This window comes from Malaclemys terrapin, chromosome 6, assembly GCF_027887155.1.
Source record: "Malaclemys terrapin pileata isolate rMalTer1 chromosome 6, rMalTer1.hap1, whole genome shotgun sequence".
Taxonomy (NCBI): domain Eukaryota; kingdom Metazoa; phylum Chordata; order Testudines; family Emydidae; genus Malaclemys; species Malaclemys terrapin.
Genome location: NC_071510.1, coordinates 85,705,388 through 85,729,005, shown reverse-complemented (window position 1 = coordinate 85,729,005; position 23,618 = coordinate 85,705,388). Strand labels below are relative to the sequence as shown.

The 23,618-nt window shown below is 46.4% G+C and overlaps 1 protein-coding gene and 1 long non-coding RNA gene across 3 annotated transcripts in view; one reads left to right on the top strand and one right to left on the bottom strand.

Annotated features, from left to right (window-relative positions):
* The window catches only part of LOC128839811 (uncharacterized), a 56,156-nt gene extending 38,755 nt beyond the window's left edge, over positions 1-17,401 (top strand). Inside the window, exons 2-3 of the long non-coding RNA XR_008445529.1 lie at positions 16,112-16,233; positions 17,080-17,401. This is a non-coding gene — a long non-coding RNA (uncharacterized LOC128839811). The remainder of the gene's footprint in view (positions 1-16,111; positions 16,234-17,079) is intronic.
* The window catches only part of FCHO2 (FCH and mu domain containing endocytic adaptor 2), a 227,181-nt gene that overhangs the window by 2,491 nt on the left and 201,072 nt on the right, over positions 1-23,618 (bottom strand). For both annotated transcript variants that reach the window (XM_054033090.1, XM_054033091.1), the window contains 2 exons: positions 20,759-20,823; positions 76-240 (listed from right to left, as the gene is read on the bottom strand). In XM_054033090.1, coding sequence (XP_053889065.1) covers positions 76-240; positions 20,759-20,823 — 230 coding nt within the window. The remainder of the gene's footprint in view (positions 1-75; positions 241-20,758; positions 20,824-23,618) is intronic.

Here is a 23,618-nt window from a genome sequence, read left to right as displayed (position 1 = left end):
AGATAATTAGAAAAGGCAGAGTTACATTAGTAAATCATGTTAGTTCAAAAATATAAAAAAATATCAATTTCTTACCAGTGGCAAATCTCTTTTTAACTAGGGAAAGCCGGTAGCCAGAGCCTACTAGCTCTACATCTACACCTGAAAGGGTGCTTCCTTCACTAATGAATTGCACTGCAAGTGTAGCTGGTTTACTAGGTCCTTCTAAAAGATCAAATTTTGCCCTCAGGGATCCAGAACCTATAAAAATAATGACAAAATTAAATGGCTTGAGATTATAAAATAAAACAATCCATCTCACAAAACACAAGTAATAGGCAGTGCACTAATATAAAGATCTCTAATTTCTGGGAGTGTAGGAATATATATACATATTTCCATAACAGATCACATCATTGGTCTATTTGTCCAGTATTCTGATTAAGGCAGAGACCAATATATAAGGATGCTTCAGAGAAGGGCAGCACACAATCTACATAGCTGTATGTGGAGAAAAATTGATCACCTGAAGCTCAGGAAGAAAATCACCCGAAATGTATTTGAGTCTCCTATAATAACTGTTTAAGCATGTTGATCTGCAAATGTTGCTAATCATCATATAGAATCATAGAAACACAGGCTGGTATGGACGTTGATAGGTTATCAGGTCCAAGTAAACCAAGACCATTGATGACAGGTGTTTGTCCAGCTTCTTCTTAAAAACCTCCAATGACAGGACTACACAATAATACAATGGAGGGATTATATTGTAATAATTGTGTATACAAATTTACCCTAACTGTAAACTCAACTGTGAAAAGTGGGTAAAAGTTCATAAAATATCACAGTAAACTATAATAACTGTCAGTGGGAAAAGGTGCAAAAGGGAGATAGAAAAACAGAATTAGTCCACACAAAAAGACCTACTTTTGTAACTGAAGGACTGTGTTAAAATCATGCCTGGTAAATAAAAGTGTGGCTCCAAACATCAGACGACCAAAATTAGTGTGTCAGAAATTAGGCCTAATGAGTGGACAAAATAATGGGAGGATGGGCTATGAAGGGTTAAAATCCATGTGCATGTTATAGAACAACCTGGTATATATGGATTGTGCCAGCTCTTTTTCAGACCCGAAGTCCAGAGTTTGGTCTGGAGACCAGAGGCCTAACTAATAGTGATCAGCTAAGAGAAAGCTGGGGTAAACAAAATAACATTGCCTTTACTAAGATCTGCTTGGTCAGTAGAAATGCCAGATGTTGAAGCAATAACTGAATAATTATGTTTCATCCAATGTTTCAGATTGAACAAAGGATCCCTGTTCCTATTGTGTTTCTCCTGAAGGGAAAACAGTCTTCCCACAGATCCAACCTTGAGTTTATGAAATATTGGCACATGTCACTATAATGATATGGCACCCTTCCACCTCCTTTCCAAGGGACCAATGCCCTGCCTTAAGACATAAAGGAGACAATCTCTATTTTCATATGCTTTCACTGTTTCTTTGCTTTATCCCCTAGACATGTACCTGTCGGACAATCAAAGGAGTTACTCCATTCCTATGGACCCCAAATCAGAATTCAACATATATATTTTATACTAATAACATTTTATCAAAGTATTAATCAAATGTTAATTTGCTAACTTGAGACCATGGGCGGAGACATTGTGTAACCTTTTAACCATTGGCTATTGTGCTATCTTGTCTTGCTGCAAAACCTATCCCGGGGTGTGGAACTGCCTACCCGTCACTTTCCCCCGCCCATGGAAAATCTATATATTTCATTGTAATCAATTAATTGACAGTGTCTCTGAGCCTAATAAGCCAGGTGACACTCCGCCAGCGCTGTGTGTAATAAACCCCTATGCTTTGACCTCTACACGGTGTGGATTTATGTCCTTCAGTTTGGGGGCTCGTCCGGGATTCAAGTTTGTGAACTGGCTGAGGATCTGAGACTGAAATCCAAAAGAGGTGAGTATGTTTACTTTACCACCTCATTAGGCCAGGGATAGAAGTCTCTCATCCCCTTTCAGACACATCTTGTTTCCTTTTTAATTTGTGTGAAGGACCTTAGACACATGTGGTCAAAGCAGTGGGGTTAAATAAGGGTACCACTTGGGAGGGAAGACTTGTGCAAGAGGGTCATGTACTGTTTAAACAACTAAGGGGTGTGTTACGGAGGACTTGAATAACCCGCCAGCAAGCGATTGGCCGTGAGTTAAGCCCAGGATTGGCTGGGTACGCAAGCGGTAGGCAGTGCAAACTGGTGGTCCATTTCCTCATTGCACGTAACATTGCAAGTCCTAGGGGCGTGCCCCCCCCCAAGGCATATGACGTACATGCTTTCGAATAGCACAAAGTCTCCAACCAATAAGTCCGGCATGTGTGTGTAATTGAAGACACGCTTGGTATTAAGGGTGGGGAGACGTCCTCATGAAATTCAAGGCTGTGGGGAGTTGGAACCATAGCATAAAAAGGGGGAAAAGTAACTCCTCATAAAGGCTGACAAGCATTTAGGGGGGGAAGACGCAAGTTCCCTTCAAGGTCAGCAGCCAGGGTGACGAAAAACCCATGGCGTCAAAAGGAGAGGCAATAATTAGTCCTCGAGAGTACTTGGAATATAAACATGTTAAAACTCGGCAGGCAGCAGCTAAAAAAGCAAACTACTCTGCAGCCGGACCAGAGGCAGATCTAGTTACTTGGTGGAACCATCAGAGAAGTGACAAAACAGACAAAGCAGTAATAGTTTTATTGGATATTCTTAACATAAAGGAGAAAGAAATTGCAACGTTAAGATCTCAAAACCAGGCTCTGAGAGATAAGAGCCTATGTTCTAAAATATGTAACTGTCTGGAAATTGGAAAAGATCCCGGAGAAAAAGAATCATCATGTCTGGGACACACCTCCAGGTTGGGAGGGGGAGAGCAAACTCCTGGCATATGCCAGCCCACCGCTCCGCCGATTAACTATCTGTGGGAAAACTCAGCAGCACAAAGCAGAGGGGAGGAATCAGAACCCCCTCCATACATTTCTTCAAATGACAGGCCAAATTTAAGCACCCACAGAGATAATAAAGGAGCACCACAAGCATTAATTGCCCCAGGGGAGCAAGTACAGCATATGGCTCCAATCAAACACAGTTAAGGAGGTTCAGAAACATTAACGCGGAGGGTGAGCCAGTAAGGGGACTTAGAACAGAAACAACTGAAATTTACCGTCCCTTCACCCCCCAGGAAAAACAGGCATTACTGTCTGATTTACCTGAACTCAAGCGTGATAACAAGAATACTGAGTTCTGGGACAAGCTGGATGGCCTCACAGAAATACATGGCCTCCATAGGAAGGATGTTCACATCCTGGTCAAGTGCAAGTGCCCCCGGGATGTGTGGGAGAATCTAGATAATAAATGGAAGACAGGGCGCTGGGCTGAAGATCGTAACCCCAACCCAGCAGGAGGGGATCAGGCTGAAGAACCAGCAGGAATCCCAAACCCAGACGCAGGCACTGTAACAGAATTTAGGAATGCACTATCTGTTGTTCTAGGAGCCCAGACCACTAACTGGGGGGCTCTGCAGTCTGTGGTTCAGCAGAAGGGGGAGTCTGCCATGTCCTATGCTGAAAAGAAATGGAATGCATTCCGAGCTTATTCAGGTCTGGAGAATATAACATCCCGAGACCATGATGTATTCCTTCAAATCCTAAAGGAGGGGCTGTCTGCAGATCACCAAGCAGTCCTGGCATTAGGCATCTCAGTGGGAGAAACATACTCAGCAGTAATGAAATGGGCCACAGAAGTAGAAAACAGAAAAAAGAGGAAGGTAGCAGCAACCACCCCCTCTGAAGAAGTGGTAGCTGTGCATGCAGTCAAAACCACTACCTGCTTCACGTGCAATAAGCCTGGACATCTGGCACGTGACTGTAAAAGTAAAAATAAAATCAAAACATGCAATAATTGTAAAAGGAGCGGCCACGTACAGGACAACTGCTTCTACCCCGGAGGGGGTAAGGAAGGGCAGTGGCCATACAAGCAAAATAAAACCGATACAATTAGTACCCAAGAACAAGATAAGGATAAACAAATCCAGGAGTTGCTCAAACTCCTGGCTAGCAAATAGGTATCAGCGGCCTCTGTGGCTGGAACCGAAGGCGACCCCAGGATGTTTCTTAACGCACGAGTGGGGGGCCGACCGTGCAGTATGTTAATAGATACAGGAGCCTCGGTATCGATAACCAGCCAAGATCTCCCCCTCACCCGTAGAACAATATGGATTGAAGGGGTGGGAGGGGGAAGATTAAAAGCAACCCTTAGCCAGCCAGTAGAAATAGAATTCGAGGATATGGTCACAGTCAGTCAAATCTGGGTTTGCCCCGAGCAAGGAGACACAATTTGCGGCATAGATCTCCTTAAGGAGCTCGGGGGAGTAATCAACCCCAGAGCTAGCTGCATTGAATGGGCCAAAGGGTCCAAACAGGAAAGATCATCTCAAAATATAGCCATAATTGCCAGTAATAAAGTAATAATACCAGAGTGGGGGGAGAGCCCAGTAGAAACCCTGTGTTCCCTTCACCCTGAAGTGTGGGCAACAGATAAACAAGATTGTGGGCTAGTAAACATGAAGCCTATATCTGTAGAAGGACCAACTCACAAAGCCCACAGGCAGTACCCAATTAAACCGGAAGCCTTAGAGGCAGTTAAAGGTATAGTCACTAATTTGGAATCCAGAGGGGTGATTAGAAAAACCACCTCCACAACTAATTCCCCAATTTGGCCCGTCAGGAAGCCAGACGGGACCTGGAGGTTAACTATAGACTACACCCACCTTAACCGGGTGACTCCAAAGGCACATCCTATTGTGGCAAGCCCTGCCACGATTCTTAATTTGCTAACACCAGGACATTTAATATTCTCAGTCCTGGACGTAGCTAATGGATTTTGGAGTATTCCCCTTGCAAAAGAAAGTCAGGAGAAATTTGCATTTACAGTAGGAGACCAGCAGTACACTTGGACCCGAGTACCTCAGGGGTTCCATAATTCTCCCTCCATATTCCACAGGACAATGGCAGAAGTAATAGCACAAGTGCCTTTGGAAGGGGATACTGTGATACTGCAGTATGTGGATGATTTGCTAATTGCCAGTTCAAATGAAAAGGACCATTTAAAAACCCTAAACAGACTGTTCATGTATCTTCGCGAGGCAGGATTTAAATTAAGCCCAAAGAAAGCCCAATTGCAACAGCAGCAAGTTTTATATCTAGGGCATAACATATCACAGGGAGAAAAGGCACTCACAATAGACAGAAAGCAAGCAATTCGAGGGTTAAAGAAACCACGGACAGTTAAGGAAGTCCGAAAAGTCCTGGGACTCCTTAATTTCTGTAGAACCTATATACCGGAGTACTCAGAGATGGTGGAACCAATTCAAAACCTCACTAGGGGGGGAAAGCCTGCAAATGAGTTAGTAATATGGGGCACAGAGCAAGAGGAGACATTTATAAAAATAAAACAGGCTTTAGCCTCCGCCCCCAGCCTGGGCTTACCCGATATGGGAAAGCCGTTCCACCTTTACTGTAGCCATAGCGGGACCCAGTATTCTGCAATACTAACTCAGCTTCAGGGAGATAGACAGCATCAGGTAGCATCCCTGTCTACCATAAGACCCCCTGTATCCCAGGGATTACCGGAGTGCGTTGCAGCTCTAGATTGTGCTACGTGGGCTGTGAAAGCTTGTGAATCATACACTCTCACAGGGAAATTAGTGCTTCATACTCCCCATACACTTATCGATCTCCTCAACACCGGGCGACTAAGATCTGTACCAGATGCCCGCAGGAGTCAGTGGGAATCAACATTGTGCTTGCAAAACCCGAACTACTCCATAGTAAGAGACAAGGGAATGAATGTAGCCGAGTGTCTGAACATAGAGGGAGAGGTACACGCATGTCTTATAGATGGAGAAGAGGAAGTGTTAGGAAGAATTAAAGAAGAGCCATTACAGAATCCAGATATAGTTTTGTATGTAGATGGATCAAGAAAGTATGAAAATGGAGTGCCACACACCGGATGGGCAGTGGTACTCAGTAATGGGACGGTGATAGCGTCAGGTCAGATGGAAGGATCAAAGTCAGCACAAGAAGCGGAGCTAACAGCCCTCACAGAAGCTTTAAGAGTGGGGGAAGGCAAGAAGCTCACTGTATATACAGACAGCAGATATGCATTTGGAGTCATGCATGACTACATGGACGTGTGGTCACGCAGAGGTTTTATAACAACAACTGGCAAGCCGATTAATAATATGGAAGCAGTTCAAAGACTAACAAAAGCTGCCAAACTACCATCAGAACTAGCAGTAGTAAAGATAAAAGCCCACAGTAAGATCTCAAGTGAGGAACAAAAAGGAAATTATTGGGCAGATAAACGTGCCAAAGAAATTGCACAAGCAAGTCCTATTAAGATTTGTGCAGCTAGAGTGCCAGAAGAGGAAGTGAATTTAAGAAAACTATATGCAACCATAAGCCCAGAAGAAAAAAGTAAATTGAAAAAACAAGGCTGTGTATATAAAAATCACCTCTGGTATGGGCCAGGGGGGAAGGAGCTGGTAGCCCCGGAGTGCATACGGGCTCTACTGCTCCATGCCATTCATTCTCCAGCTCATCTGGGGTGGAGACAAATGAGGGCCGCCTTGGAATACTGGTGGTGGCCAGCCATGAAAAAAGATGCTTTGCAATTTCTCAAAAGATGTATAACATGTGCACAAGTGAATGTGGGTAGAAAGAAAAAGGTGCCTCTAAATCACCAACCACGACCAGAGGGACCATGGCAAAATTTGCAAATTGATTTTACTGGACCCTTGCCACAAAGCAGAGGGTACACTTACATTTTGGTAATTATTGACACTTTTACCCGATGGGTAGAGGCATTCCCAACCAAGAATTGTACTGCTACAACAGTAGCTCGAATCCTAGCAGAAGAAATAATACCCAGGTGGGGTTTACCACTGTCAATAGACTCTGACCAAGGAACTCACTTTACAGGGCGAGTAATGAAGGAGGCATGCAAGGCACTGGGAATAAAGCAAAGATTCCATATACCATACCACCCTGAAAGCTCGGGAATGGTGGAAAGAATGAATAGAACAATGAAAACAGCTTTAACAAAAGCAGTACTGGATACAGGAGAAGGGTGGGCTCGTATGCTTCCTGCTGTATTGTACCGAATTAGAGGCAGCCCAAATAGGCTGACTCAATTGACACCCTTTGAGCTAATGACAGGAAGAGCAATGAGAATGCCTAGCACTGTGATCCTCCCTGCAGGGGAGTCAGGGCTTTTTGCAGACAGGCTGCAAAACTACATCAAGGCATTGGACAGAGAGTTGAAGGATTTATACAATCAGGGAAGGAAAATCAAACCCAGCTGGATGATAATAGCAGTCTGGACAAACCTGCATTTAAAGTTGGGGATTTGGTAATGTGTCGCATTTACCCAGAGGTTAAAGGAATTTTAAAGCCAAGATGGCAAGGCCCTATGAGGGTCCTTCTGACTACTAATACATGTGCAAAGATTGGGGGAAAATTGGGAACATTTTGGCATCACCAAAATCAGTTAAAATTGTTTGAATCAGTATCTGTCAATACTAACGACATTTCCACAGGTGTCTCTACAGGAAAACAACAAGAGGAAGGACTGAAGGGTGACCAGGACAACCAGAACGACCATGGGGAGGCTTCTGCTGTGGCTCCTGCTGTCCATGTGGTGCATGAGGAAGGACGCAAGTAGTATGCCATGTGAAAAGGAGGACTGGGAATGGGTCACTAACCCCCCTCCTCCGGGTTTGCTTCGTTTTAATTGCCGCACTAAGGAAACACTTAGCTTTTGCAAGACACGTGAAGTGGCCAATAAACAAGTTTGGCCAGAAGTAAAGGTGGCACTGTGGTTAGAACATGAGCACACAGTAGAACGCAAGAAGGTCCAAATAAAATCATACACTGATGCTCATAACAACAGGGAGGCTAGTAACATTACAATTTTGATAACAGCTGACTGCCCTGTTATCCGCTGGTGTCAAGTACCAGAGATTATGGAGTTTCATGGAGGCATTTGGAAGGAATCATGGAAGTGTATGAGCTACCCCTTTGAACAGGGTGACGCTCTTAGACGATGTTGTGGCCCTCTTAGAGGGACAGTGTCTATACTTAATGCAACCAGTGTCCGAGTTACCTTTAAAGGGGGACAGCTGCGTACTACTAGTGAAGGGGACTACAAAGTCTTGGGCTATCCCTCATTTGAACACAATTACATGGCATATTGCCACGATGGTTTGGGAGGAAACACACAGACCTCGATACTGGAATTTGTGTGGGATTTTGTGGGAAAGAAACCAAACACTCATGAACGATTATGTGCCAATTATACTGACATGGTACCAGTGGAGATTGGGCCTGTTGAATCAGGATGGGGCTTACCACTTAAAGCCCGAACGGAGGTAACCCCAAAGGCATGGCATACATTTGTTAAACGATGGCCCAAATTAGAATGTCCACGACTGGTAACAATTAACCGGGTTATCAGAGACAGAGTGGAACCACCCGATTGTGTGTCATGCCCTGAACAAATCCCTGTTCCAAAACCAGGACTGATAATGATAGGACCAGCTCTACCGGTCCTCACCTCGGTGGTATTCCACACTTACAGGGTCGAGGTGCGTATTCCTTTAGAGGAAGTGAACAGACAATGTGCAAAGGTCAGGCCTCGAATGAGTAGAAACATTACTAGCCTAACAAACCAAATTGGTGAGCGCTTAACTAGACAGAAGAGGGGATTACTAGATACCCTTGCAGGATGGTTTGGTGCAGGTAATTCTGTTGGCAACTCCTATACCATAGCACGCCAAGCTGAGAGGAGGGACCGGCTGGAATCAAGGTTGGCTGACGCTGTAATTTCTAATGCCCGGGGAGGACTGGATACTACTAAGGCCAGTCGATTGATCCTAGATAGCTTAAAGGATCTGTCAAACTCTGTATCCACCTCATTAGATATAACAAAATACCTGGGTCAAGAAGTCACCAGCCTGCTAATAAATGGGACTAAAATAAAGGCACTGGAGGAAAGTTGTTGGAGAGCAGGACAAACTTTGGCTATCACCACACAAGGAATTGTAACCGATCTCCTTGATGGCCGGGTCCATCCAGCCCTTATGGAAGTGGTGGGACCCTATCTCCCCAGTACCCCTCCGTGGGCATGGGGAAACAGAGAATCAATGAGAGTCCAAAGACCAGTTTGGACAGGTAACAGTATACTCTTTAGCCTTCTGGTACCTTTAGGCATCCCTCATTTGCAACAAGCTAGGATGGTGACCTCCCTGCCAGTATGGAGAAGGGGTCATGTTATTAAAATAGAAGGCGTTGCATACGCTGAGGTTGCAGGGAGAGCATTGTATCCTAGTGAATGTTGCACCCATTCTGATAAGGAAATTCTGTGTACATGTCCATATAATGTTCTAACGAATCTGTCTAGGTTCGAAGTGGCCATTACTGAGAAATTGGCGCACACGGAGCTGGTCCAGATGAACGGTACCTACTGGTGTGTGACTGCCCAGAACCACTCCATCGAGCTAAATGGAAAGCCCTGCCCCTCGAGACATCCATCCGTGTGCATGACGGTCCCCCGAAGGTCAACCCTGACTGTTGACGGGACGCGGCTCCACCGTACTCCGCCAATGATGGGTAACCTAACATGGGATCCGGAATGGCACTACGGCAGTAAGTATCAAGAGGAGGGTCTACAGGCCCTGCAGGCGAAGATCGAGGAGTTGGTGGCCGAGGCCCAGAGGCATATTGGGGAAGGCCGTCTGAGGTACACTCAGATAGGAGAAACCGTGGACCAGGCCGATGCGAAGTACTCAAAGGCAAGGAACCAGGCAGTGGAGGTTAAAGCAATGATTATGGGCGATGCCATCTCAGGTGACAAGGTCCCCTGGGGATGGATCTGGGTGTTATTTTGTCAAGTTATGTGGGGATTGTCTATCCTAACATTCCTCATGGTACTGGTGCTTTATCGGCGACTCCGCAGTAGGCTGAGTACATTAAAATTGGTATATTTGACCTGGCGGGTTAGGGAACCCTAGGGTCAAGAGGAGGGACTGAAGGGTTAAAATCCATGTGCATGTTATATAACAACCTGGTATATATGGATTGTGCCAGCTCTTTTTCAGACCCGAAGTCCAGAGTTTGGTCTGGAGACCAGAGGCCTAACTAATAGTGATCAGCTAAGAGAAAGCTGGGGTAAACAAAATAACATTGCCTTTACTAAGATCTGCTTGGTCAGTAGAAATGCCAGATGTTGAAGCAATAACTGAATAATTATGTTTCATCCAATGTTTCAGATTGAACAAAGGATCCCTGTTCCTATTGTGTTTCTCCTGAAGGGAAAACAGTCTTCCCACAGATCCAACCTTGAGTTTATGAAATATTGGCACATGTCACTATAATGATATGGCACCCTTCCACCTCCTTTCCAAGGGACCAATGCCCTGCCTTAAGACATAAAGGAGACAATCTCTATTTTCATATGCTTTCACTGTTTCTTTGCTTTATCCCCTAGACATGTACCTGTCGGACAATCAAAGGAGTTACTCCATTCCTATGGACCCCAAATCAGAATTCAACATATATATTTTATACTAATAACATTTTATCAAAGTATTAATCAAATGTTAATTTGCTAACTTGAGACCATGGGCGGAGACATTGTGTAACCTTTTAACCATTGGCTATTGTGCTATCTTGTCTTGCTGCAAAACCTATCCCGGGGTGTGGAACTGCCTACCCCGTCACTTTCCCCCGCCCATGGAAAATCTATATATTTCATTGTAATCAATTAATTGACAGTGTCTCTGAGCCTAATAAGCCAGGTGACACTCCGCCAGCGCTGTGTGTAATAAACCCCTATGCTTTGACCTCTACACGGTGTGGATTTATGTCCTTCAGGCTATTCCACTCATCATTCCCTTTTGGGGCTCTTAAAGAGAGGGATTTTTTTTTTTTTTTTTTTTTGAGAAAATTAGCAAAAAACTTCACTAACAGCTGTCTGCCAACAGCTGTCTGCAGCAAGCTTTACCATTGTGGCTGCCTCCATCCACGTTCTTCTCTGACCCCAGAATCCAGTGCGACACCACTGTGCCTTCATCATCCTAATCCTAAGGCTTGGTCTACACTACAGATTTATGTTGGTATGACTATGTCACTTGGGTGTGGAAAATCCACATCCCTGAACAATGCAGTCATACCAAATTAACTCCTGGTGTAAACAGTGCTATGTCGACAGGAGGGTTTCTCTTGGGGAGGTGGAGTACCTACGCTGATGGGAGAAGCTCTCCTGTGAGTGTACTAGCATCTTCACTAAGCGCTGCATTGGTGCTGCTGCAGTGCTGTGTGTGTAGATAAGCCCTAAGAGACGTCCTGACCAGACTGTGTCACAAGAGGGACCCAGATGAGATCATCACCTCCAGAAGCTCTGGCTCAATCCCAAATACTACCTAGGATGTGAGACTTAGTCTCCCCACACACAATCCTTTTCCTTCCCTATCTTATTGCTTCTCTTTCTTCTCTCTTGTTTTTCCTTCTGTTTATAGGAGTCTGGCTTAGCCACTCAAGACTGTATATTTTGCAACACTGCTGTAAGTCTCTAACCAGAAACGCAGCTAAAAGCAATGCTCTAAACAACCCCATGCTGATACAAGTTTGCCTGGTTTTGGAGTGGCTGATAAGATCTTGTGTTCTGCCTGTGTTTCTCCAGCAATGAGGCTGCAAGTAAAAGTAAACACCAGAGACAAAAGATGGGTTTTCTATCTGTGCTGCTCTTTTCTCTCCCCTTTTGTGTGTTTGTCTTGTTTTGTCTTCTAGGAAACAGGATTGGACTTTAACAGCAGCAGCAATAACAACAACTTCAACTCATCTCAACTAATCTTTTCTCTTTCCTCCCAAAAGGTCAGTTATTGCTATATAAGGGACTGTGAAACAAGGGTTTTTTTCCATCTTAATCTACAGGGAAACTGAAAACCTTACTGAACACTCCACATTTCAAATGTTTTAACTGATTTTCCTTCTTTTTCTGTATCTTTAATAAAAGGTTTAAAAGGATTTTTAATGGTGTTTGGTTAAATGGTACTAAGTAGACTGAGGAATTTGTATACCAAAACCCTGAACCTTGTGTAAAATTGTTCAATGTTCAGCAGTTCCAGACTCACGTTAACACCTCTGGGTCCAATTATTTCATTCTAAATTAATACAACAGTTCTTATAAAGCGCACTTCATCAGCAGATCTCAAAGCGCTTTACAAAGGAGGTAAGTATCTAAATCTAATCAGTGTTTGTCTCAATGGCTTGGGTGCACCTACACTGGCAAAACTTGTAAACATTTTCTGGGCCAGTGGAGCTCCATTGGAAAATGCTGTAATGTAGATAAGGGAACTGTGCCACTTCAGAAACATGCTTATATATTTTTCTAGTGTAGACAAGGCCACTGGAACAGTGAATTCTCATGTTTAATATACAGTGAATAAAGATTTATTTCCTTCTTTTAGTTCTAAAGAAGCATTCCCTTGTTTTCATATTATAGAATAGGAGGAAAAAGGAGCACTCAGTGACTTCTACTATTCCCATCAAAATGAAATAAGTTTCCCTTTTGGATGTTAATTATTCCTAGTCCACATATTTTCTCTTTGAAGTCAACAGGAGCTGTGGGTGCTTGACATTGCTAAAAATCTTACTGGGCTTGATGCAGGTATTACTGGCCTGTGTTATACAGAAGGTCATGCTTCCTGATCCCAACTGTACCTCTTCTGGCCTTAAAAGCAATTCCCACCTCTGCCACTGACGCTGATACATACTGGGCAAGTCAATTTATATGCACTTTCCCATAACAGTATCCACCTTTGCAAAGTACTTTTAAATCTACTGATGAAAAACTTTCTATTTTTCATGTGTATGTTTCCTGACTCAACTGCTACAAACTTCCACCTGACCACTGGCCAGATCCTTGCAGCTGCATAGCCAACATGGTGTTTGGCCACAAGAAACTGCAACATGTTCTAACATATAAAACACTGGACAGAGCAAAGAACTCCAGCATTTTATTCTGGTATTAGAAATCTCTCTCTCTTTCTCTGGCCTTGGTCAAGCTACTTAACTTTTATGTCTTAGTTTCCACTATCTGTAAAACTGGGATAATACAATTTTTTCCTACCTCATAAATATTAACTGTTTATCACACCACTTATCAATTGCTACGTAGTAAGTGCTGAATATTATTATTGATATAGAAAGACAGTTGGGTAAGAATGTGGGAAGACAATGGAATACAGATGCCAGCATGACAAAGTTGAGGAAACATCAGAACAGGAGCAATGGGTATTGAGACAATGGCATATGGGACAGAGCAAGGAAAAGGTGAATAGAGTATGCAGTAAATATGAATGAAAATGAGAGGTAGATTGACTCATGCTATGGCATCTTTCCTCCCTCCTTAGGATCTAAGTGGTGGTGCTTATATGCCATAGATACTGGCACCTTAGAATTAGATGACATAGGAGATACTGCTTTAGAAAGTAAGTGGACAGAAAGAAGAGAGAAAAAAAAACATTGACACAAATGAGAAAAAAATATAGTTACCTTTCCATAACTGGTGTTCTTTGAGATGTGTTGCTCATGTCCATGCCACATGCACCAGTACCGGAAGTTCTTCCTTTAGCAGTACCTGTAGGGGAGCGCCCCTAGCGACCCTTGGAGTGGCGCTGCTATGGCACGGTATAAGGGGCGCTGCACGCTCTCCCCACCCTCAGTTCCTTCTTGATAGACTACTCCAACAGAGGGGAAAGAGGGTGGGATGTGGAATGGACATGAGCAACACATCTCGAAGAATACCAGTTACGGAAAGGTGACTTTTTTCTTCTTCGAGTGATTGCTCATGTGCATTCCAAGCTATATCTGTTGGATGTGGGTAGGCGTTCACAGACACTTGAAATGGAGCACTGCCTTGCCGAACCCGGAGTCCTCCCTGGTTTGGGAGATGATCGCATAATGCGAGATAAATGTGTGAACCGATGACCATGTGGCAATCCTACAAATGTCCTGAATAGGGAAATGGGCCAGAAAGGCAGCCGACGAGGCTTGCGCCCTAGTTGAGTGCGCCCTCACAATCTGCGGCAGGGAAACTCCCACCAGGTCATAACAAGTACGGATACAGAAGGCGATCCAGTTGGAGAGCCGCTCAGTGGACATTGGCCAACCTTTCATGCATTCAGCTGTGGTGATGAACAGTTGGGAAGATTCCCTGAACGGTTTTGTATGTTCCAGATAAAAAGCCATACCCCGTCTCACATCCAGCATGTGGAGGCGGCGCGCTGCACTGGACACCTGGGGTTTGGGATAGAGCACTGGCAGGAAAATGTCCTGGCCCATATGATAGGCGGAGACCACCTTGGGAGGAACAAAGGGTGTGGGCAGAGCTGGACCTTATCCTTATGGAACAATGTGTACTGGGGTTCGGAGGTCAGGGCCCGGAGCTCAGAGACCAGTCTAGCAGACGTGATCGCCACCAGAAAGGCTACTTTCCATGAGGGGTGTGACTGGGAGCATGTTGCAAGCGGCTCAAATGGAGGTCCAGTTAGCCTAGCCAGCACCAGGTTCAGGTCCTACTGGGGAACTAGGGGGGGTCTAACATATGGAAAAAGGCGATTAAGCCCTTAAGGAATCGACTGGTCATGGCATGAGAGAATATCGTGTAGCCCTGCACTGGTGGGTGGAAGGCCAATATGGCTGCCAGGTGCACCTTGACTGACGAGGGCGTTAGGCCCTGGGCTCTAAGATGAAGGAGGTAGTCTAGCATAAGCTGGATCAGAGTAGCCACTGGTGAGACACCCTGATCAGTGGCCCACCAGGAAAACCGAGACCATTTTGCCAGGTAGGCCTGATGCGTGGAATGCCTCCTGCTCTCCAGGAGGACACATTGAACTCCTTCTGAGCAAGTCCTCTTTTCCCGTCCTAACCATTGAGCAGCCAGGCCATGAGGTGGAGGGCTGCAAGATTGGGGTTGAGGAGGTTACCTTGGTCCTGGGAGAGCAGGTCCAGGCAGGTTGGCGACTGCCAAGCTCATGAGAGTCCTGTACCAATGCTGCCTGGGTCATGCCAGGGCAATCAAAAGGACACAAGCCTTGTCAGTTTATGTTTTCCAAGATCTTGCCCATCAGTGGAATCAGGGGAAAGGCATAGCAAAGCTGACCTGACCAGAACAGAAGGAAGGCATCAGAGATCGTGCCCAGGTCGTGAACAGGTCCACTTGGGGAGTGCCCAACGTTTGTGCACCACCTCTGGGTGCAGTGACCATACATGCTGAGCTCAGCCGATCTGCCCGAGAATTTCAGATGCCCAGTAAGTAGTGGGCTTTCAAGGAGATCTTGTGGGCTATGCAGAAGTCCTACAGCCTGAGGGCTTCCTGGCAGAGGGCTGAGGAGCGGGCCCCACCTTTTGCCTGTTGATGTAGAATATCGAGGCTCTGTTGTCTGTGAGAACCCTGATCACTGTGCCCGCTACGCACTAGCAAAGGCCATGCAGGCTAGACAGACCACCCTGAGCTCCTTGAAATTTATGTGCAGGGCTAGGCCCTGTGCGGACCACAGACCTCGGGTCTGGAGGTTTCCCACATGGGCTCCCTACCCCAAGTCCGATGCATTGGACACCAACTCCGCAGTCAGGGACCAGCCCCTGAACAGGACCCCTTGGAGCATGTTCCCCGGGGAAGACCACCAGCGTAGGGAGGCTATCACAGGTTCAGGCACAGTGAGGACTTTGTCCATCCTGTCTCTGGCCTGGGAGAATACCGAGGCCAACCAGAGCTGAATGGGACGCATCCTGAGTCTGGTGTGACGAACTACGTATGTGCATGCCAACATATGACCCAGGAGTTGGAGGCACGCTCTGGTGGTCGTCACAGGAAACCTCGTGACCACGCCAATGAGCTCCCTTAGGGTTCTGAATCTGTCTGGTGGAAAGGAGGCTCCGGCCCTTGTCGCGTCCAGAATCACCCCAATGAACTCTATGCGTTGCACTGGTACCAATGTGGACTTGGTGTTGTTTACCAGGAGCCCCAGTGTGGTGCACGTGGACAGGAGGAGTGTTACGTGATCCTGTACCTGTGACCTGGAGCTGCCCTTGACCAACCAGTCATCGAGGCAGGGAAAGATCTGGAACCCCAACGCCTGAGGTAGGCCACTACCATAGACATACATTTTGTGAAGACTCTGGGAGCCATTGATAGGCCAAATGGGAGGACATCGAACTGATAGTGCTCCTGCCCTACCGTGAAGTGGAGGTAACGCCTGTGGCCCTCAAATATATGAATGCGGAAGTATGTGTCCTGTAGATTGAGGGCGATGTACCAGTCTCCAGGATCCAGGGAGGGAATGATGGAGACAAGAAAGACCATGCAAAACTTGAGCTTTACCATGTACTGATTCAGGCTGAGCCCCCCTTTGGCCTTCAGGATAAGGAAATAGCGGGAGTAGTACCCTTTGTATCTGAACTCCGCTGACACCACCTCCACTGCTCCTAAGCAAAGGAGCTGCCTTACCTCCTGCTTGAGTAAGCTCTTGTGAGAGGAATCCCTGAAGAGGGATGGAGGGGGAAGGAAGAAGGGAGGGTGGGTGGGGGGTAAAAAGAAACTGGAGGGTATAGCCCTGAGAGATAGTGTTGAGGACCCAGAGGTCCGAGGTCAGCAGTGACCACTCCGGGAGGAAAGTACATAGATGGTTGGAGAAGGGGAGGTTGGGTGGATCCCTGGTACAAACTGGTAAGTCGTCCCCGGGCGTCCCATCAAAACTGGTGATTACCCGCCTGCTTGCCCTTAGAGGGCCCAGGCTGGGGTGCAGGCCGGGACTGCCTTTGTGGGCTCTTTTTATAGTTCCTTGATTTTTTTATAAGGGGGCTTGTATCTGGAGTGGGTGCCTGACTGAGAGCCTGCTGCGGTTTGGACATAGAGACTGAGGGTCTCTAATGTCGTGCGGGAGTCCTTCAGACCGTGTAACTTCACGTCTGTCTGTTCCGCAAACAGGGCCTTGCCGTCGAATGGAAGGTCCTGCAAGGAGTTCTGTGCCTCGCTGGACAATCCAGACAGCAGGAGCCATGACGCTCTCCTCATGGACACCACGGAGACCGTGGACCTTGCAGCCATATCTGCAGCATCTTAGCTGCCTGAAGGGCTGCCCTGATGGCAACCGTGCCCTCCTCAACCAGAGCCTTAAACTCCTTATCACGCTCCTGGAGGGAGTCTGCAAATTTGGGCATTGAGCCCCACAAATTAAAGTTGTATCTGCCCAGCAGTTTTGGTGGTTTGCCACCCTCAGTTGGAAGCTTGAGGACGAATAAATCTTTCTACCGAATAAATCTAGTCTTCTTGAGTCCTTATCCTTAGGAGTAGGAGCGGGTTGACCTTGACGCTAGGAGTGGGAGTAGGAGTAGGAGCGGGTTGACCTTGACCCCTATGGTTGACCGCGTCGACCACTAGAGAGTTGGGGGCGGGGTGGGTATACAGATATTCGTGCCCCTTGGCGGGCAAGAAATACTTCCGTTCTGCCCTCTTGGAGATGGTGGGCAAGGAAGCCGGGGTTTGCCACAGGGTGTTTGAGATCTTTGCCACCCCTTCATGCAGTGAGAGAGCCACCCTGGCCAGTGCTGAAGCCAAGAGGACATTGAAGAGGGAATCTGAGGGTTCCTCCACCTCCTCAGCTTGTAGGTTGAGGTCTGATGCCACCTTTTTCAACAGTTCCTGGTGGACTTTTGTGTCCTCCTGCGGGACGGGAGGAGGAGGGGCCGTGATCGCCTCATTGGGCAGGATAAGGATGGGGGTGCGGTGCTCTGCATCCCCACCTGTGCCGCAGGTCCCACCACTTGGTCCCTTTCTAAGTGCGGGACTGGGGATGAGTGCTCCGCTGACCCTTTTCTGGGAGGCTGAGAGAGGGACGCTGATGGTCTTTCCGAGGCTCCGGCCACCGAGCAAGCCACCATGGGGGCTGCGTCGGGGCCCACGGGGCCCATTGGAACCATGGCACTGGCCAGGGATCCCGATGCCACTGCACCTGCTGTGGCACCGTCAGAGCGGACTGCCCCGCCTGATCCACCAACTGTCAACTTTGAAGGGAGACCGGGCTGGCATGAGATCTACCGCTGTCCTGGGATTGGGACAAATGACGGCGTCAGGAGTGGTGCTGAAAACGAGACCTCGATCCTGGCGAGGAGGAGCGGGAGTACTGTCTGTAGTGGCCACTCCGCGAATGGCTCAGACGGGCGGATCTGCGACTTCGGGGTGCCAGCGATCGACGTCTGGGGCTGCGGGAGCGGTGCCGTGGCAGGGACCTCGAACGGGATGGAGAGCGGGAGTGGTGTCAACCTCCATACCACGAAGGGCTATGATAGCTTCTTGGAGATAACGACCTCCAGTGCTGTCTGTCCCGGTCTTGGCGGGGCACGCTCTCATCACAAGGTCTGCATTCCCTCAAGGCGGAGCGGTGCCTGAAACCCCTCCTGCTCAGCACCCAGCCAGACAACCTGGTGGGGGTCAACGGGGACCACTGTGGGCCATGCATGGGCTGGTCACTGTGCGGAGAATGGTGTCAGGAACTGTCCCTCAACCGTGAGCAGTACCGTTCAGGCAGCTACTGTGGGGGTCCGAGTGGTGGCTTGTCTCTGGACCGGGGAGCCGTTGACGGCGGTGCAACCGGTACCAGTAGAGACAATGTCTTGAGCTGCCTGCAGGGCCTCCGGCGTGGAGGGCACCCGAATGTGGCCACTGGCATCCAGGGAGGTTGGCTCGGAGTGGGCTGGGCTACTCCGCTCAACTTGAGCCGGAGGCCGCGAGGCCGATGGGGATCGAGAGCTGCCCAACGCGGATCTAGTCTCTCCCTTAGTCTTGCTCCAGTGCCTTGGCAGAGAAGACCTCTTCTTTGCCTTTTTAGAGTGTCCCGGGGACGGAGAGCAGTGCTGACCGGTGGAGGACAGCGTTGGGTTGCCATGCACCAATGCCGCGGTGCTGACTCAGAGCGGTGTCGGGGTCAGGGCCGACTCCATCAAAATGGCTCAGAGCCATATGTGCCGCTCCTTCTTGTTCTGAGGTTTGAAGGATCTGCAAATTTTGCAGCGGTCGCTGAGATGGGTTTCCCCCAGACAGCATAAACTGTCCGGATGCGGGTCACTCACAGGTATAGGCTGTTTGCAAGTGTTGCACGACTTAAAGGGGCATGCCCCGACCCAGGCACACTTAACTATTCTAACTAAAACTACCTTTTTTTTTTTTTTTTTGGGTAACTACAGGTACTACTAACTATGAACTAACAAAGTCCAAAGAGGGAAAGATACAGCAGAGCTGGAGCAGAGCAGTTCCAAAGCACCTTCACGGGCGGCAAGAAGGAACTGAGGGTCGGGGGAGCATGCAGCGCCACTCCAGGGGTTGCTAGGGGTGCTCCCCTATGGGTATTGCTAAGGGAAAAACTTCCGGCACTGGTGCACGTGTTGAGCATGCACACCTATTGTGGAACGCACATGAGCAATCACTTGAAGAATATTTGAAATGGACAAAATGTGTCATTCATGGAGAGAAAATCTAGATAAAAATGGATGAAGTGAGCAAGCAAGAAAAGAGAACTTCTAGACTACCAATTTCAGCGTATTCTTTTGACTCTCTCTATTGCTGATTCATGCTCCTGTCCCAGGGTTAATAAAATTGTAAGTTAGATAAAATGCAGATTGTGATCTTAATAACTAATATTTATCCAACGATTGTACACTTTCTGCTTAGCTCAACAATTAAACTATGCAAAAATGGCATTAAAAATTACCTTTCCTTGAACAGCTATTCACTTCCATATGGTACTGAAACAGGCAAAACCTGGCATATACTGTACATTTCATCCATAGCAATGATCAGTCATTAGAACTGCTAGCTGCTCTGGAGTAGTTTCACCATTTCTTCTCCAATAGCTGCTTCATTAACAACTACATTTGTGCTCCCAGTTAACAATAAAAGTCATCTAACCTGAGATTTTAAGATTAGATTTATTCAAAAACAACCCATTTATAATCTTGAAGAATGTACGTGTTATTTTTTAAATAAAAATTTCAGGAGAATTAGGAAGTAACATCTGGGAACAGTTTCAGTTTCTTCTGTGTTATTTGTTAAGTGCTGACAACATTCTTGGTGCTTTATAAGACAAAAAATGAACACTTCCTATTCTGAGCAGTTTTAAATCAGAGAGAGAGACACATACACACACACAAAGCAGGATTGTTTGCCAGAAGCTGGGAATGGGCGACGGGATGGATCACTTGATGATTACCCGTTTTGTTCATTCCCTCTGGGGCACCTGGCATTGGCCACGGAAGGAAGACAGGATACTGGGCTAGATGGACCTTTGGTCTGACCCAATATGGCAGTTCTTATGACATACTGGGATTTCCATGAGAAGTAAGGTAGAGTGTTTTTTTTTTTTTTTTTATTTTGGCTAACTCAGCTTTTGGGCTGTGTAAGCAGAGTTTTCAGGGTGAATTTGAATGAGGTGGTGGCAGCTTGGTAAACCAGATGAGAGGGCAATCCAGGAATCAGAGATAGCACGGAAAAGGGTGCAGACACCAGAGTGGGAAAAGTAAAACACAAAAGAAAATGATAAAAATGTATTTCTTCTAATTAAATAGTTTATTTCTATATAATAAAATTACCGACAAAACCCACTCAAACTTACCTCCATTCTCTGACTTTTCTGAAATACCAGATATTTTCCAAAAAGCTTTCATCTGTTCTGCATTCCTAAAAGAGAAAGCTAGTTACTCACCAATAACAGGAAGTTTTAGAACATATTCCTGTCCTAGATCCATTAACCTGGTGACCTTGGAAAAAAGTTAGCCCTAAGGGACCCTTGTACTAAGCTCCATTTAGACAGAGGTTATACAAAGGCATCCCACCCCCACACCCCCTGCTCTCCCAAATTCAGCTGTCTGAAAAAAGTCTACAAAGAGGCACAGGTTGAAGTGGATAAGTGTGGCTCTGTGGAGGCAGTATATTGAGATTACTTTTCAGTAATTTATCTAGTTTTCTCATGCATAAAATTACCTTCCCACAGATAATCTCTGAAGAGAGAATAAGCAGCTAGCTGAAGAAGGTGGAGGAGGGACCGTAGAACCATTCTCCCAAAGCAGACATTAGAACTAGCTTCAGCATCCAAAGCACATACTAATCTATATGTTTAGATACGAGATCTGACCAAAGGCTGACAATTCCATTTTGTGACAACTTTTGAGGTTTTGAAATTATATCCTGGTGGCTAGGGTACTGGCCTGGTACGTAGGAGACAGATTCAAGTCCCTTCCCTGCCTGATTCAGAATGGATCATTCCAGATCACCTGTGATGGGAGTGTATACCCCACACAAGCAACAAAGGATTAATGTAGAACTGAGGCGCAGTTATGCCACTTGGCTGCACATGGAGGGTGGGTCAGACCAAATTAAAGATGAGTCCCAGCTGTGAGAAGAACTGGGTGGGTAGTATGAAATGAGGAAGTCTGGAGCAGAAGGGGGGCTGCAGGGAGAGAGAGGAACTCTGCAGTCACTCCAGGACTAGACAGTGGAGAGACCAGGAAGGTCAAGGAGGAAACTCGGGGACGAGTTGGCCCTGGGGTCCTCTACTGAGTTGCAAAGGCTGGCAAGAGGCCAGGAGAGAGACGGAGCAGCCACCAGGGTGGTGCAGGCTCTGGCAGTGAGCCCTAATAAAAGGGCAGGATCTGGACTTTCAGAGGTGGGAGGTGTTCAGCTGAGTAACTGTAAAGAAAACATAAGAGGGTGAAAGGGCTAACATGAGGAGGGCAGAAGTTGGGTTAAGTGGCACTTCTGGTGTGGGATTAATCGGGGGGGCTGGGAGTCCTGACTTTAGAGAGGCCAGCTGACAGACTTGGTAGGAAGAAGTCCAGGAAGATGGCAGCCTGGAGTCTGGCACAGTGAACCTTGATTGCCTGTCCTAGGGTCCCTGGACTGGAACCCAATGTAGTGGGAAGGCCTGGGCTCCCCAAACAGCCAGTGGTGAGGTGGTGTGAAGCCCTGGAGAAGGAGATATGGACTACTGGAAGCCCTGAGAAAAGGGTGTACTGACTACTGAACCCAGAATTGTTGTGGCAGACCAGCCAGAGGGATTGGACAACTGTGTTATTTGGATGTTGTTACACTGGGAGGCGTGGGACTAAACATGACCTGGTCAAAGGGCTGAGTCATGAGAATCAGCAGATTGCAGGTGTGCTAGAGGAGGAGAGTCTGATATGCCACACCCAACTGTGGAGGCAGGTGGCTCCAGCATTGAGTCCACTCTTTTACAACCCCAGATCAGGGACTTGAATCTGGGTCTTCCGCATCCCAGGCCCCCAACTACCTAGCTAGAGTCTCTCTCCTCCTTTCTTTACCCAAACATCTTCCCAACAAAGGTTCTGTGGAAACCAATACATCTCCATGGAACATTCTATCTTTGCAAAGTGTTCTGACCAGCTCTAGTAAATACTCTGCACATCTCAGAGATTAAAGCATTATTCAGGCAGGCTGCAAAAGCTGCCATGGTCCTAGTAGAATAATTTAATAATCATTTGGTAATTGTACCAGATAACACCACAGCACTTGCACATCTGTTTGTGAAGCAAGGCAAGGTTCAGATGAAAAAAAATCAGACAGCTTTCAGAAAGAACCTTGAAACACGAGGCATAACAATCTTGTCTTTATGAAAAATTCTTCCATTCTCTGGGTTTTCTTACTACAATGAAAAGCAGCAAACATATGTAAAATTTAAGGATTTGAGTAATATGATTTTATTTTATGCTTACTAAAGCTAGTTCAAATTTTTCAAGCATTTGAATTAAAAACAATTTGGATAAACTTCAACAAAACTGTGAAAAATTTACCCTGGGTTTTTCTATTGACTATAGAACTGGTCAAAATATTTTGACTTTAGTTTTCTTTATTTAGAAAAATCAAGAAAAAATTCCAATTTCCCCCCCCAATTCCTCCCTCAATTCCCATTTTTGAGCAATGCTAGCATTTCCCTTTATTTTTTCCTGATGAATGCCATTTGTAACTGTTACAGTTCTTTGTTTTCACTTCGTGCAAGTTTTTACTTCGTGATATTAATCGCCCCTCCCCCCAACTCTGCCTCATTTCCATTTATAGGTGTCCTGAGGAAAACAAACTTTATTTGAAAAGTATCAGGGGGTAGTCGCGTTAGTCTGTATCCAAAAAAACAACAAGCAGTCCGGTGGCACCTTGAAGACTAACAGATTTATTTGGCATAAGCTTTCGTGGGTAAAAAACCCACTTCTTCAGATACATGGAGTGAAAATTACAGATGCAGGCATTATTATACTGAGACATGAAGAGAAGGGAATTACCTACAAGTGGAGAACCAGTGCTGACAGGGCCAATTCAATCAGGGTGGATATAGTCCACTCCCAATAATTAATGAGGAGGTGCCAAGAAAGGGAAAATTTTGTAGTGAGCCAGCCACTCCCAATCTCTATTCAAGCCCTATTTAATGGTGTTAAATTTGCAAATGATTTTAGTTCTGCAGTTTC